This window comes from Xenia sp. Carnegie-2017, unplaced genomic scaffold, assembly GCF_021976095.1.
Source record: "Xenia sp. Carnegie-2017 unplaced genomic scaffold, XeniaSp_v1 HiC_scaffold_20, whole genome shotgun sequence".
In the NCBI taxonomy this organism is placed as follows: Eukaryota; Metazoa; Cnidaria; class Anthozoa; order Malacalcyonacea; family Xeniidae; genus Xenia; species Xenia sp. Carnegie-2017.
In genome coordinates this window covers 10,679,227-10,693,594 of record NW_025813483.1, presented here as the reverse complement: position 1 = coordinate 10,693,594, position 14,368 = coordinate 10,679,227, and the positions used below count along the sequence as shown (strand labels likewise).

Genomic DNA, 14,368 nt, shown 5'->3' with positions numbered 1-14,368 from the left:
ATAAAATACGTGTTGTCAGCGGTTCGCGCATACTTCATGTGGCTGTTCCCGAAACGGTAAACATGACTGTCCTCTCGTCTTCAATTATTTTGTTTCGTTTGGAACTCACACATTCACGGCACAAGTTGTTCTCTCTCATAAGACCACATATCTCTCTAAAAATAGTCTGAAAACTTTAGCATTAGATCCTGCATTTTTTCTATTCTAATACATGTTGCATCAAATTTTAAAGAAATGACTAAGGTAAACGCCCTCTCCTTATAAAACGGTCTTTTCTTTAAGGAAAATGGCAGGGAAACATGAAAATGAAAAGCATTAAGCAATCCTGTTTACCGAACATCCATTTCATGGAATCAAAATCAATTTTTTTTATCAAATCGGTGCTTCGGTTCGCATTTGAAGTCGAAGGTCTTTCATCATCTTTAGTTATTTATCTACAATAAATGAGTTATTCTCCGTGATTTCTTTTAAGCATTGATAACAGACGTTGTCGTTTATTGCATCGTGTAATAGGGGAAAAATAAGGTCATTTTTTCTAATGACGTTCCCACTCTGTCTTAAAAGCCCTTTTCAACAATAGCTTAGGCTTCGGTCATATAAACAAAGCTTTAATTCTTTGACATCGAACCATCGAGGTGTAGTCTACAATTCACAATTTTTGAATGGAAAGCAGTTCATTCAATTTTCGAAATTAAGTGCAAATAATTCAATTTATTCAAAAGATTACCCGACAGTACGATTGCACGTTCTACAATTTTCAACTACAGTTAGCGTTCTGTGCGTGTTATTGCTTGATGTTGCAGGAAATGACAAATATAACAGTTGCAAGACAAACATTACAGCAATCAGACAAGCAAAGATTTTGCGCACGAAATGCAAATATAATTCTGAAAAGAATAGTGAGACACCACGCGCAGGTATGCCGCGCTAAAATTGTCAATATGAACAACAAGCTTCTGTCAGTAAACAACCAATTCTGAAACCTGCAGAGTAAAGTCCAAAGCTGTCCATAGACAGAAAATTACGCACGTTAATTACATTTTAACGGACAAGTGGGGACTAGTCCACTTCACTACGATAATTTCAGAGATTACATCCCACGCACAATTATACAGTGACAATTTAAAGTGCAATGAACAACATAACACAACAATGTAGTCCAACATTGCAGACAGTGTTTTCATTTGACACGAATTCCCCCGCTGTTTCAAACCTTTCAACAATCCGAAAAGATCTCACTCGGCATACATGCGAGCGAGTAAACAGGAAGCCTGGACAATAGTGCATAAGCCTAGAAAAGGCCATATTGAAAATCGTGCGTGTTGGAAATGACATTGGAATGATTGCTAAGACTACTAAATTAATCTACGTAAAAGTATAGTTCACACTTTTCAGAACAACGGTTGATTATTGGGCACAGGTGCTCCAAAAGGATCATTAACAAAAGAGTTTGATTGTTGTTGAGGGAATAGATTCGCCTGCATGACAGGCTGTTGCATCATGGGCGGCTGGCCGTACATCAGTGGTTGAGGGGCATACATTCCTTGCTGACCGTAAGGTGGACGGACTGCAGATTGCGTTGGTACTCCAGTCGGTGGCAAGGTGGGGCCTAAAGTCGAGCTCATTTGAAAGTTGGCACCCCCCGTCTTAACTGTAGGCCTAGGTGCGGTCCACTGATGGACCCTACCAGACATTCCTGGTGCGGGTCTAATTCCAGAGACATTCAGATTATCTAGATATCAAAGATACAGAACGGCTGTAAATGAAATTTTACCTCAATAAAAGTATTAGTGCAATGACAACCTTCTATGATAGAGGTATGTCGAAATAAACTGAAGCAAATATACTAACACATTTGCGGAGCTCTAGCCCGCCTAATGAAACATACACTTTGTGTAATTGTAACCAGTCAAAAGTGCTGTAAAATTTCAGGAGCTGGACCCAAGAAAAGGTACTACCAAGTGAGTGGATGTGCACTTAGTCAATCATAAAACACTATATTCAAAGAGAAAATAGCGTATCCACTCACCAATCGACATTGCCACCTTGCCAAGACTTGTATCTAGATCTCCTTTACTTGGTTGGATTGGTGCATGAACAGTATTTACTGGTTGTTTGTTCATTGGTTGAAGCACCTCACTTTGGTTACCTGTTGCTAAGTTACCAGCAAAGAAGTCTCCTCCAGGCTGTGCTGTAAAAAGCAAAGATGTTTGGTGTAGATACGAGTAGATATGCAAACTGATCATAACAAAGTTGTATTATTTACTTGTCTGGGCAGGCCCAGGACTCCAGGGGCTTGGTTGAGTGCTTCCAAATCCTGCAGTTTGTCCAGAAGATGTTGGAAAAGCTGAACTCTGATCGAAGTTTGCAGTAAATGGATCGGCAGGCTAAATACAGAATAAAAATGCAGAAGCAGTGTAGCTACGGAATAACAGAGAATGAGAACAATCTTTACACTAACTAAAATAAAAAACTAAGATAACGTGTGTCAGTGTAGGTAGTGATGAATGAACAAGAGTGAACAAGAACAGTCTTTACACTACCTATAATATAAACTAAGATAACGCGTGTCAGTGTAGGTAGGGATGAATGAACAACAGAGAACGAAAACAGTCTTTACACTACCTAAACTATAAACTAAGATAACGCGCGTCGGTGTAGGTAGTGATGAACTAATAAAAGTGTTGCACAACATACAATGTATCATAAGAAGTCAGGGTTGTGAACATAATAAAAACAGCCTTGATACAATGGTAACAGCAGGGGTTGTCTCAATCACACATTTTTTACCTTTGGGGCGAAGACTTGGTGCAACTCAAGCAAATCATTATTATTGTTAGTGATGTTTTGATTATTAACTTGATTGGAACTTAAGTTTCCGTCGAATGCTGAGCTCCATGCGTCTTGCCTACTGGATGGAGGTTGTCGTGTTGGTGCTGCCTGGAGCATCTGCTCGGTCACTCTAGTCTCCTGTTAAATGAAGTTTAAATATAGAAGGAGAAGGTCATGTGCTTTTACAAAATATCTTTCTCATCGAAGTGAGGCACACACTTATATTACTGGATGGGCGACAAAACTTACGCGTAGATTACTTGGACTAACTAACGCATACAGATTGGTTGGGTAAAAAAATTAAGTTGACAATCTGACCTACATGTATGATTTTTTGGGCAGAAAATCAGTGACATACATCAGTGAACTGTTTAAATTAGGGAGTGCGGTAACATGTATTCATGCATGCAGATATCGATGTATGTAGATATCCATGTTTGTATGTAGATATCCATGTTTGTATGTAGATATTCGTGTATGCAGATATCCATGTATGTAGACATCCATATATGTAGATATCCATCCACGTATATATGTAGATATCCATTATGTAGATCGTCCAATTGAGTGCAGTCCTAAGGACTGTTAGTGTTACACTTGACTGACATTTCCACATTCTCAGCCGTAGCCAAATTCGTAGTTAAGTGGTTGACATGAATAACGCACAATATTTCTTGGGTAGACTGTAGACATTCTAACGTACATCACTGATTTCAGTGATTGGATATAACGTGATGATTGGTTTGGTAGAAAATCTAACGTTATGATTGGTTGAATAGACAATCTCACGCACACCATCATTTGGGTAAACAATCTACGTTACGTTATAACTGGTTGGTAGACATTCTAACGTTATGATTGGTTGAGTAGACAATCTCACGCACACCATCATTTGGGTAGACAATCTACGTTACGTTATAATTGGTTGAGAAGACAATCTAACGCATATCATTATTTGCGTAGACAATCTATGTATTTCATTGGAAAACGTTTAGTAGAATGGTTAACTTTCAACTTTACCTTAAATGATTTCAACCTTTCTTCCTCTTCCTTTATTAAATCTTCCTTTCCGTACTCCTCAAATTTGATTGGATTATTCAAGCTTTCTGTTGTTATTTGCGGTACTGTGATTGGCTGAAGTGTTTGACGTCTAAAATATTTATGCGGACGAATTATAGGCACTAATGACAAAGCGATCCACTATACGATCGTCAAGGCCGTAACAGTCATTTAGCCAGAAAAATATCTCCCAAGTACAATATAAATTTAGATACTTCAATAGTAATTCAAGTATGTACTGCACACACAAAAAATAATCATTTCTACGAGGCGTATTTTATTCTGAATCAACATGTCCCTACTTTGAAGATGTGACAGGAGCTTTTCCTTTCTCCAGACTGTGATAATGACTTTCCAATGCTTCCAAAAGACTAGCAGGTGCCTTTAATAAATTTTCATGATATTTTAATTGATGGAAATATTTCTCTGCGATTTTTTCAAGAACATAGTACCTTATTAAGGTCGGGAACATCTGACGGACTAATTCCAACTTCCTAAAAACAAAATATGTTCTCAAAGTATTCGATGAAATTTCACTAAACATGTTCATCTCTACTGATACGTGATAGCATCTTTATAGACAACATCTCTATAGACAACATCTCTATAGACATCATCTCTATAGACAACATCTCTATAGATAACATCTCTATAGACATCATCTCTGTAGACAACATCACTGTAGACAACATCTCTATAGACAACATCTCTATTGACAACATCTCTATAGACAACATCTCTATTGACAACATCTCTATAGACAACATCTCTATAGACATCATCTCTATAGATAACATCTCTATTGACAACATCTCTATAGACAACATCTCTATAGACATCATCTCTATAGACAACATCTCTACAGACAACATCTCTATAGATAACAACTCTATTGACAACATCTCTATTGACAACATCTCTATTGACAACATCTCTATAGACATCATCTCTATTGACAACATCTCTATAGACAACATCTCTACAGACAACATCTCTATAGATAACAACTCTATTGACAACATCTCTATAGACAACAACTCTATTGACAACATCTCTATTGACAACATCTCTATAGACATCATCTCTATTGACAACATCTCTATAGATAACATCTCTATTGACAAAATCTCTATTGACAACATCTCTATAGATAACATCTTTATTGACAAAATCTCTATTGACAACATCTCTATAGATAATATCTCTATAGACATCATCTCTATAGAAAACACCATAATTGTCAACATCATAATTGACAGTATACCCATATAGGCCATTCCAAACCTCAGCAATTTTCATAAAATCATTCACGCTGTCCATACGAGAAAGAAATTTCCTGTAGATTTCGAGAGCCTCCTTGCAATTCTTCTTGTTCATTTCAAAATATTTTTCTGAAATATGAAACAACGTTCAAAACAATGTATCATTACTTTGAAGCAAAACAATCTATGGATACTTCTCGATACACACTTTCCAGCAAACTTCAACTGCTTATTAGGAGAAACACACATACCCAATAAATTTATCATTCCATCATTGTAGCAAGCAAATAGCTTCACCAAATCCTATCATGACAAGTTAAATAAATGCGCCGTGTCAAGAAAAAGTTTTACGATAATAAAAAGATAAAATTTTCATGTGAATGAAAACAATGCTCACTTAAATAAGTACCTTGAAAAGTACTACAAAAGCACTATTGATGATGCCATTTGCTAACTCTACTGACTTAACATCAACCTCCAATAACGAATCAATTTGTTGCTGAATCTGTGGTAACGCTTTCAAAAGCTATGAAAAAATCAAACAAATGCGCAATGAAGATTTGACCAGTACTAAGATACACGAATCGTAGCATATACCTTGGGAGAGTCCATTTTTCTAATTGTCCCATTTTTACTACAAAGCAAAATATTTCTTAAAATTATCTAACATCCTCACAGAATGATTCGCTGGGTAAATATATGTAAAAGAAACCATACTTTTATATTATTGTATGAGTCTAACAGAATAAGCTCTATCTCTCGCAGAATGTTAATGAAGAGTTAAAAAGATGGGCCAATTTAGAAATTTACGTTTAGCTTTTCTCATTAAAATGCTTAGAGTTAATACAATGATCTGCTTTCCCTGACTTATGGTGGAAAGTACAAATAAAACATATGGTTGCAAGTGTGACATAGTTTATTGAAATATATCTCGTTCTGTCATATATTGTGCTAAATGGTTCAAGCAAAAAGCTCCTACAACATGAAAATACTATAGTAAAATAAATATATATTACATACCCTCGAGGGATTCGACAAAAATCATAACCAGCATCAGCATATACGTGAGCTTTCTTGGTGAGGTACATGGAATAACGACGTATAAATGTGGACATATCATATCCTAAGAATTATATCAAAAATGAATCCAAACATCTTTATTCCACTATGGGCACCATATGAAAAGGTTTTGCAAAAATGGTCAAAGCATTTTCCACATAATGATTAAAGCGCTTTCTGCACTATCTTCTTCTACATGATAATTTTGAAGGTGATTGTACTTGTTAATTAGCATAGTAATCAAGCTACAACAAATCAAAAAGCTGTACCTCTAACTCCAGATTTGTCCAGGAAGTTTTCAAGATTCCATAGAACAGTTCGTGATGCAAGATATTGGAGAAATCTCTAAACATCATAAGATGCAATGAGAAAATATCATAACGATGGATGGGTAAAGTAGACTTTTTACAATGACATAATAAAAATTGATACATCTTGTTACATTACGAACCATAGAATATTTACATAATACAACTTTCAATTATTGATGGTTGACAACAACTTTTTATTAAAACAACTTTTGAACTTGGCACATGACACCTTCTCGACGAAAACACAAACGCGAATACCATGTTTAATAGATACGTCAGTTACCAGCACAAATACCCACGATTACAAAGCGCATGATAAGGGGAAAATATCGATGTCAATCAAGAAATCAGTTGACAAAAAATTTGATTGATATACAATAAGAGTAACTTAGCACACGTACATACACATAAAAGCCGTGCACCGTCGTATTAATCCGTATGTCACAGGTTCAACGTTCCCACTAATTTACTTTAAAAAGAAAGCGCATTTTTTGTTGCTGTAGCATAGCAAGTATACCTCATTTCCTGATGACATCAAGGTATGAAAAGTGACAAGAGATTTTGAAACGATAACCCAGCTCGACATTCGGCTTCTTTCGAAAAGCAATTCGGCTAAACTAGGCACTGATACGTAGTCGGATTGAGTGCAAGTTATAAGATCTAGGAAAACAAACCGATGTATCTTTTTACGAGAAACTTAGTCAATCCGAAGGATGCAAAACATCGTAAAATCAACAACACGATTCGTATAGATAGTACTAAATTCAAGAACCAAGGATGAAGAGTTGCTAATTGACTATACTTTATTATATTAAATTATCATAAACATACAATCCAAGTGCTTTTTCTTCGGTCCAAACGTTTCACGACTCGAAGCCTTGCAAACGATTTTTGAAACATTTGAGCCTGTTATTGAATGTCTTGCAGCGTCAAGTTTATCGGCAACATATTCAGCCATGTTTCTAGACGGTCTGAAGCGATAAAATCTATCAATACAACAAAACTCTTTATCGCGAAGACATCGGAGGTGTTGGAGAAGGAAATGAACAGGGGGGCAGGGCGATTGTGTGAGCAGTCTCCCCAGACCCTCCTCCTGATCACCACGACACCACACAATGTCACCACTAATTGTTGGTATTTGAAATTTGAATTTCAAAATCATACCGAAAAACGAAAGATAACTAAATCAATTTAAGCAATTGTATTTCTAGCAACTGAAATTACAAGCGAATTGCATAATTTATGTACACTTTTTCATTTAATAATTTATCATGACAACTATTCGGCATTAATAATTAACTATTCAATTGTTAAAACAACGCCTGGTTATGGGTTGGCGGCGCATCAAAAGGGTTCAAACTCCTTCGCTGCGCCGTAAATGTATTCGGTGGTTTCACGATTGTAGATGTAGGACCATATGGCATAGGTGAAAATCCTGAAGTATACAATGGCCGATTGTATAACAACGTAGTTTGACTTACGCAAGAACGGGCTACTTCAGATTGAGAATAGGGTAAATTAGGACGAACAGAGTTCCCCAGGGGTAAGGTGGTATTCGCCACTGCTTTCATTTGAAAGTTGTCACCACCCGTTTTGACTTTTGCTCGAGGCACGGACCACTGGTGTGCAGTTTGCCCCGAGGATGATCCACTAACATCAAAGTTATCTGTTGCACAAGAAAACAGTCATATAATTGATGAGAATTACATGAACATGCGCAATGTGAAGATTGAAACACCGAGCCGAGTAGAATAGTTTGCCAGAAGAGGTTTAAAGAATGTCGACTGGCGGGATGTAAATGAAAAATTCTGTTTTACCTAAGGACTTCACAACATTCGCTAACGATGAATGCAAGTCTCCTGTGGAGTTTTGGTAAGGTTGGTGGACGGCTGTGTATGGTTGGTGGACGGTTGTGTATGGTGAATTCTGGTTTAAGTTTAATGGCTGTTGAATGTTGGCAGAGTTGAGAGGACCTGGGACACAATCGAAAGGATTGGTGCTCGGATTTAGCGACACGATGGATTGGTTTGGTTTTACGTGGTTATATGGTGTAGTTCCAAAATGAGAGTTAACACTGAAAGCACCAGCAGTTGGCAAAGGTATCTAGTAAAATTTCAATAGTTAATCTCCGAGCAACTTCTATAGTTAGAATATTAGTCATAAATCAGTTTTTCATCATCAAATAAGCAAACAATAAGGATCCTGCTTTCCTTTGGCAAACTTACTTGACTTTGAAATACTTGCTGCAACTGCAGCAGGTCGTCTTCATTATTCTTCGATGCCTTGGAAAGTTCACTTGGTTTGTCTGACTCGAAGAGCGTTTCCCAATTCGGATTACCTTTTGAAGCATATTCTGGAGCATGGTCAAGCAGGATGGTCTCACTCTTGATTTGGTCAGCAGGAAAATCATCAGGACTTACTGGACTCGTAGCATCGTCTTCTTTAAAATCGAACTGCTCGCTCCATTCGGAAATAGTGATGGGCGCTAAGTTCACATGGCTTAAAAGGGAGAAGACATCGTCAAAATAACAACCTGTTTTTGTGGTCATGCTCTCTTTGCGCCATTTTGGAACATTGTAAAACGTACTTAATTTGTTTGATGTTAGTAGCTTCTCCTTTCTCCAAAGATTTGTAATGATTCTGTAATTCATCCAAAAGACTGTTGGGTGCCTATGAAAACACGGGCACTTTAATTGATTGCAAAGAAGCGCACGGGTACTTAGTGTTGTCTTGGAAAGTTTAGTCGTAACAATCTGTACGATGATTTAATACCTCAACAAGATCCGGAATCACATTCTCGTTTATTCCCATATCCTGCAAATATCAATTTATTAATTTAAATAGTAATTAATAAATTTGGCAAGTAACATTAAAATTAAGAGAAAATATTGTATGAACAAACTATTTGTATGTACAATCAATAAATTCACTAACTATATTACTTAATCAAATTTTATCGCAAAAGCCATCAAATCGATTTAAAATAGAAGTGGAACAAATTCCTACCAACTATCGCAATCCTCCTTAAATCATCTCGATGGTACACCATAATTAATATACAAAATACCTTGGCAACTTTTAAGAAATTCTTAACGATATTTGTCCGGCTCAAAAACTTCTTATAAACATCCAAAGTAGCTTTACAATTTTCTTTTCTCATGTCATAATATCTTTCTGTAAACGAGAAAACGATGAACTCATGACGGACATACATAACCATAAGAGTCGTCAATACCATTGACCTGAATATGACAACTGGAATGTTATCTTAAGGTGAACACATACCTAAGTGCTTGTATGAAGATAAATTTCATCGCCATGCGAACACGCGTAAATATCCTAATGAACTTTCTCATTTGGAATGCATGCAACGATTGAGCTATCCGGCTTGAGATTATGTAAGAGCAGCGGCCGATTGAAATAACTTACCTAAGAGATTAATCAATCCGTCATTGTAACAGGCAAATAGCTTGATTGAATCCTATAATTAAAAAATGTTCGTATAAAGTACTTCGTTGAGTAAAAAAGTTTAATTCAACGACGTGATGAAGCAATCATCTATTACCTTAAATAATAAAACGAAAGCGCTGCTGATGACTCCATTACTGAAATCACTTGACTGTAGCTAAAGATGATGGTTGAAAGATTTGTTGGAACGCCGCGATAACAGTTTTGGTTACATTAAAAAAATACATTTTCACAGTTATGATTATTGGGAACGACCGCTATCATGATGGTCAGAGGTATAGAACTCGATGGTTGAAACTGTTCTCAGAGTTCGATTTGTTAAAAATTAATAACATGTACAAAAATCGCTATAAAATAGTCTCACGTCTATTTCCAGCAAGCTGTCAAGAAGAGTCTGAACATCCGCCATTGCTTTCAGAAGCTGAAATACAGAAAGATCAAAGGCAAATTTTCACAAATTCATTTCATTTCTCATTGAAGAGAGAAATCGAAAGGTTACCGTATATTCATCAAATCTGCGCAGTAAGCCATCAGCTCTGGAGAAAACATGGAAAAAATTTACCATTTACGATATTGGCAATAGCATGTAGGGCATCTCTCACGGTGGTTATTTAACTAAAGATTGCAAGGGGCAATTTCGACAGATTAGTCAGGCAAGCGTTACTTACCCACGTTTTATGCGACAGAAATCATAGTCAAGCATTCGATACAATTCCACCTTGTACATCAAATAGTTGGAGTAGCGTTTGATAAACAAATTCATGTCATAACCTGCAGAGCAACATTCATTATATACTAAACGTGTTTGCAAATGTCAATCGTCTATACGCTGGTGCAGTCTTAAGATGGACTGATCTGATGACTACCAGTAAGGATGTCCAAACAACTCTAACACATTGATAGTCGGACGTTCAACATGTATACAAACATGTACGCGATACTCCCGATTCCCGGATTCAAACCACTCACTTTACTCAGTAATAATTACGTTAACGTGCATGCATCGAGTTGAATAATCTGCAGTTTATATCCTACAAACCTGCAAACGCTGTTTTATCTGAAAAGTCGTCCAAGTCCCAAAGCAAACTCCGCGTGGATAGCACTCGAATGAATCTCTGAAAACGAGATGAAAACAAAATAAGTCGCATCAAATTCTTGACCGAAGTTATAACGTATAGCAACGCCTTACAAAAAGAAGGAGACTATATTACTGTGCAAACTCCAGGAGTTTTAATTCCGGCTTCGGCAGAAAAAACTTCAAATTCGATGAAAAGAGGCGTCAGGTCCAGTGGAAGGTATCCATATTCAAAAAATCCACGAAGTTTATTCGATTTTTTAGCAACGATGTTCCCCGGCAGAAAAAAAGTCGACGGCGGAGGAAACGACAAAAAAACATAATGCTTTTCGTGTGCGTAACTTCAGTTTTATGTCATTTCGTATATTTTCGCTGCCGTTTGGACATTTTTACTAAAATCAAAACTTCGATGCACAGCACTAAATGATACATATACCTCTTCTCCCTTTGATAAGAGTGAATGAATCGATATCAACGTTTTTGAGACAATGACCCAACTTGATAGTCGAATTCTCTCCAAAAATCTCTCGAACATGTACGATAAGTCCATACGTTCGTTCATCGTACACGAAATTAGATCTAAAACAAAAATATGCATTTAAAATACTGTCTACACTTTTTAATAATGCAATTGTATGGTTACAGCACAAAAAATGTTTGGCCTCTTGCATTTAAGAAGCTTGTTATCGTTACGATTTGTACTCGTTAAATTCCAGGGGCGTTGGAAGTGAGGGACAGAGGGAGCCAAGGTCCCCATTTTATCTTGAAAGAGGGGCATTTCCACCTCACTTTGCATTAAACAACAAAATTACTATGAAAAAGAATGTATGTCATTGTTCTATTTTGACTATACAACGTAATATTTATACATGACAGCCAAGTGGGCTTCTAAAGTATCGTGCAGGAACCTTACGCAATTTCTCTTCGTAGACCTAGTAATCCATTTATATTTTCATATATCACAGAGACGGTATCGTATTCTTTGCTGGTCAGATTCTCTTGTAATGTTTGCTACCAGCGTGCATGTATTAAAAGCAGGGCTGAACGCTAATTTGAAAGTACAATTGTTTTTAAAATAACAGGGTAGAGCAGATTATTTACACACCCCCTCTCTAATTGATATTGTATTTTTGGCCCAAACAAAAATCTAAGTAAAAAGGGAAAACGCCATAAATGACGTTTTACAACGTTTTTTTACATTGCTTTTTTGATTGTATTGCATGCCCACATAATGCGAAAAGACAATACCACTTATATACCACTCAAATTAGAAACCATTTTTAATTTTCAAAAGCCATTTTTAAGGTATTTTAAAACATTTAAAGTACGTGGAGTGTTTTGATAGTTAGATTCTAACTTTCTTTATTTCTCTACACTCCCCCAAGAGCAGCAGGGATCTGGGATTAAAGTCAGTATACGTGACAATAAAGTAGTCGAATTAAAAAACACTCCGGAAAGACGCTTGCGGGGGTGATTTTGATAAAAGATTTTCAACACGTGCAATAGACAACTTTCATTATTAGGTCATTTTGTAGTCACGCACATGAAAGCATTGCAATATGGCCACCATGTGAAAGAGAGTTTATTGCTGTTCTTAGTCACGTTTCTGAGTCAAGAAGTACGACTGAAGGCCATGGGTTCTTTTGAGAACTCTTGCCCGAATCTTCGGAAAACTTCTAGCTCAGAAAGTTGCGGCGAATCTACGCTAAACGATTCGATATTTAAATAGATTGCCAACTATCGTTCCGAAAGCCACAAAACCTTCTCAAACTAAACCTCGTCCACTGAAAAAGCAAGAATTAGGACGCCTTTTGCTGGAATTACGAAACGCTTGAAACCAAGCAGTCAAGTAAACTTTCAATGCAATTGCACAGATTTTTTATTTGCGTGATTACTAAGTGACGTAATAATGCAAGTTGTCTATTACAATGCCATCAAACATGGCAGAAATTTAATTGTTCTTTCAACTAAAAGGAAGTGAATGAACTTGCACACCCCATATGGGAAAAGTTTCGACTGTCCTTAGAAATTTCCAACCAACGTTGTTTCTATAGTAATTTGAATTAAAAATGGCCGCTTAATGTATACAAACTTGCGCCTTATCCAGTAACCGACTAACCGCTTCACAACTGCCCATAGAAAATAGATTTTACGTTTCTAACGTTTTAGTCTTCAAGGTCACTAGCTCTACTAAATACCTCTAACCACATGCCAAATGCCGTTTTAGGAAAAGAAATAATTAAATCAATTTCCAAAGACGAAAATATAGATTTTCTCGAAAATGCGCATAGCAGTAGTAGTACTAGTACACACTTAGACGTGTATGGATGACTTAGCTGGTGGAAATGGCGAATCTTGAGGGGAAAACGCCTATTGTGTATATTTTCATTTCGGTTGACAAACAAACATGAAATAAAATTGATGAGAAGACTTAAGCTCGAGTCGACCGTGACTGATATAAACACTCATAGACATTTTAAAACTGTATTCTTCAATTGTATAGTTAATTTATTAAATAAAGTATTGCACGATGTGATAATAATGCTCACGACACTGAGAAATAAACGGCTGAGATAAAATATATTGAGAGGCTGTAATAAGTTAACTGAAGTGTGCAATACCTCGTGGGTGATAAATTTGCTTTGAACGAGTTACATGAACCGAGACCTTGAACCGGATCGAATTTATATGATAGTCTATTCATCCATGCAAAACAAAATTCCGAAAACACGCGATATCCGAAATTTTGTTTTTGTACAGTAAAATTTGGGCAACAAAGATTGTACACTAATCATTTCTAAATACTCACAGTCAATGTGTTTCTTTTTTGGTCCCAAAATTTCGCGATTGGTCGCTTTGCAAACTGTTTTGGCGACGCTTGAGCCGAGGAACGATTGTTTGGCCAGATCAAACTTGTCAGCAACCGACATCTTGTAGTTTCGTTGAAGGAAAGGGGGAACAATAGCGAGTGAAAACAACCGGAGTTCACTAGGACGAAATAATGTTAGGCAATAAAACAAGAAATACGTGATACTTAGTTGAGGTTCACACTGGGTTCACATTACACCAACGCGTCAAATTTCAACACATTAGAAAGGCGGATTAAAATGTCTATTGATAAAAGACACGCGAGTTTACATTCGTTATAATTGAAGACAAAACAACTCCTCTACATATATGAATAAATATTCTAAATAAATTTAACACCTGTTAACAGATTCAATCGTCAGTCCTTACTTTAAGCAGGTTGAATTCGTGTCCACAATATTGCAATCCTCATCCACAATTCGATAAAAAACATC

At 36.6% G+C, this 14,368-nt stretch overlaps 2 protein-coding genes across 3 annotated transcripts; both read right to left on the bottom strand.

Moving 5' to 3' along the window:
- Positions 1-860: 860 nt before the first annotated feature.
- Positions 861-7,643, bottom strand: LOC124443036 (phosphatidylinositol-binding clathrin assembly protein LAP-like). The gene is made up of 15 exons (XM_046993556.1): positions 7,355-7,643; positions 7,041-7,183; positions 6,482-6,557; positions 6,174-6,276; positions 5,751-5,787; positions 5,563-5,679; positions 5,405-5,456; positions 5,176-5,282; positions 4,344-4,385; positions 4,194-4,273; positions 3,853-3,982; positions 2,791-2,970; positions 2,267-2,387; positions 2,030-2,191; positions 861-1,732 (listed from the first exon to the last, which is right to left on the bottom strand). The coding sequence occupies exons 1-15, from the start codon at positions 7,479-7,481 to the stop codon at positions 1,392-1,394; spliced, it is 1,818 nt and encodes a 605-aa protein (XP_046849512.1). The 5' UTR covers positions 7,482-7,643; the 3' UTR covers positions 861-1,391.
- Positions 7,644-7,709: 66 nt separating this feature from the next.
- On the bottom strand, positions 7,710-14,359 carry LOC124443037 (phosphatidylinositol-binding clathrin assembly protein LAP-like). 2 transcript variants are annotated; one of them, XM_046993558.1, is made up of 15 exons: positions 14,274-14,359; positions 13,876-14,054; positions 11,503-11,645; positions 11,031-11,106; positions 10,660-10,762; positions 10,491-10,527; positions 10,356-10,412; positions 10,089-10,148; positions 9,953-10,004; positions 9,591-9,697; positions 9,296-9,337; positions 9,111-9,193; positions 8,749-9,022; positions 8,341-8,626; positions 7,710-8,189 (listed from the first exon to the last, which is right to left on the bottom strand). In XM_046993558.1, exons 2-15 carry the CDS (start codon positions 13,994-13,996, stop codon positions 7,834-7,836), a joined length of 1,797 nt encoding a protein of 598 aa, XP_046849514.1. In that variant the 5' UTR covers positions 13,997-14,054; positions 14,274-14,359; the 3' UTR covers positions 7,710-7,833. The 2 variants fall into 2 exon arrangements, with proteins under 2 accessions (XP_046849514.1, XP_046849513.1); XM_046993557.1 differs by lacking the exon at positions 14,274-14,359 and having other exon boundaries at positions 13,876-14,217.
- Positions 14,360-14,368: the final 9 nt, after the last annotated feature.

Bases quoted from the DNA above. Each gene is read 5' to 3' on its own strand.
- LOC124443036 (XM_046993556.1), bottom strand. From the start codon at position 7,481: ATGGCTGAATATGTTGCCGATAAACTTGACGCTGCAAGACATTCAATA. The intron at 2,388-2,790 runs GTAAAAAATGTG...TTCTGTATTTAG, and splicing joins ACCAAGTCTTCGCCCCAAAG to CCTGCCGATCCATTTACTGC. The intron at 2,192-2,266 runs GTAAATAATACA...TGCTTTTTACAG, and splicing joins TCCTGGGCCTGCCCAGACAA to CACAGCCTGGAGGAGACTTC.
- LOC124443037 (XM_046993558.1), bottom strand. From the start codon at position 13,996: ATGTCGGTTGCTGACAAGTTTGATCTGGCCAAACAATCGTTCCTCGGC. The intron at 10,763-11,030 runs GTTTGTAGGATA...GTTGCTCTGCAG, and splicing joins AGATAAAACAGCGTTTGCAG to GTTATGACATGAATTTGTTT. The intron at 9,338-9,590 runs GTATTTTGTATA...TGATATTTGCAG, and splicing joins ATTTCTTAAAAGTTGCCAAG to GATATGGGAATAAACGAGAA.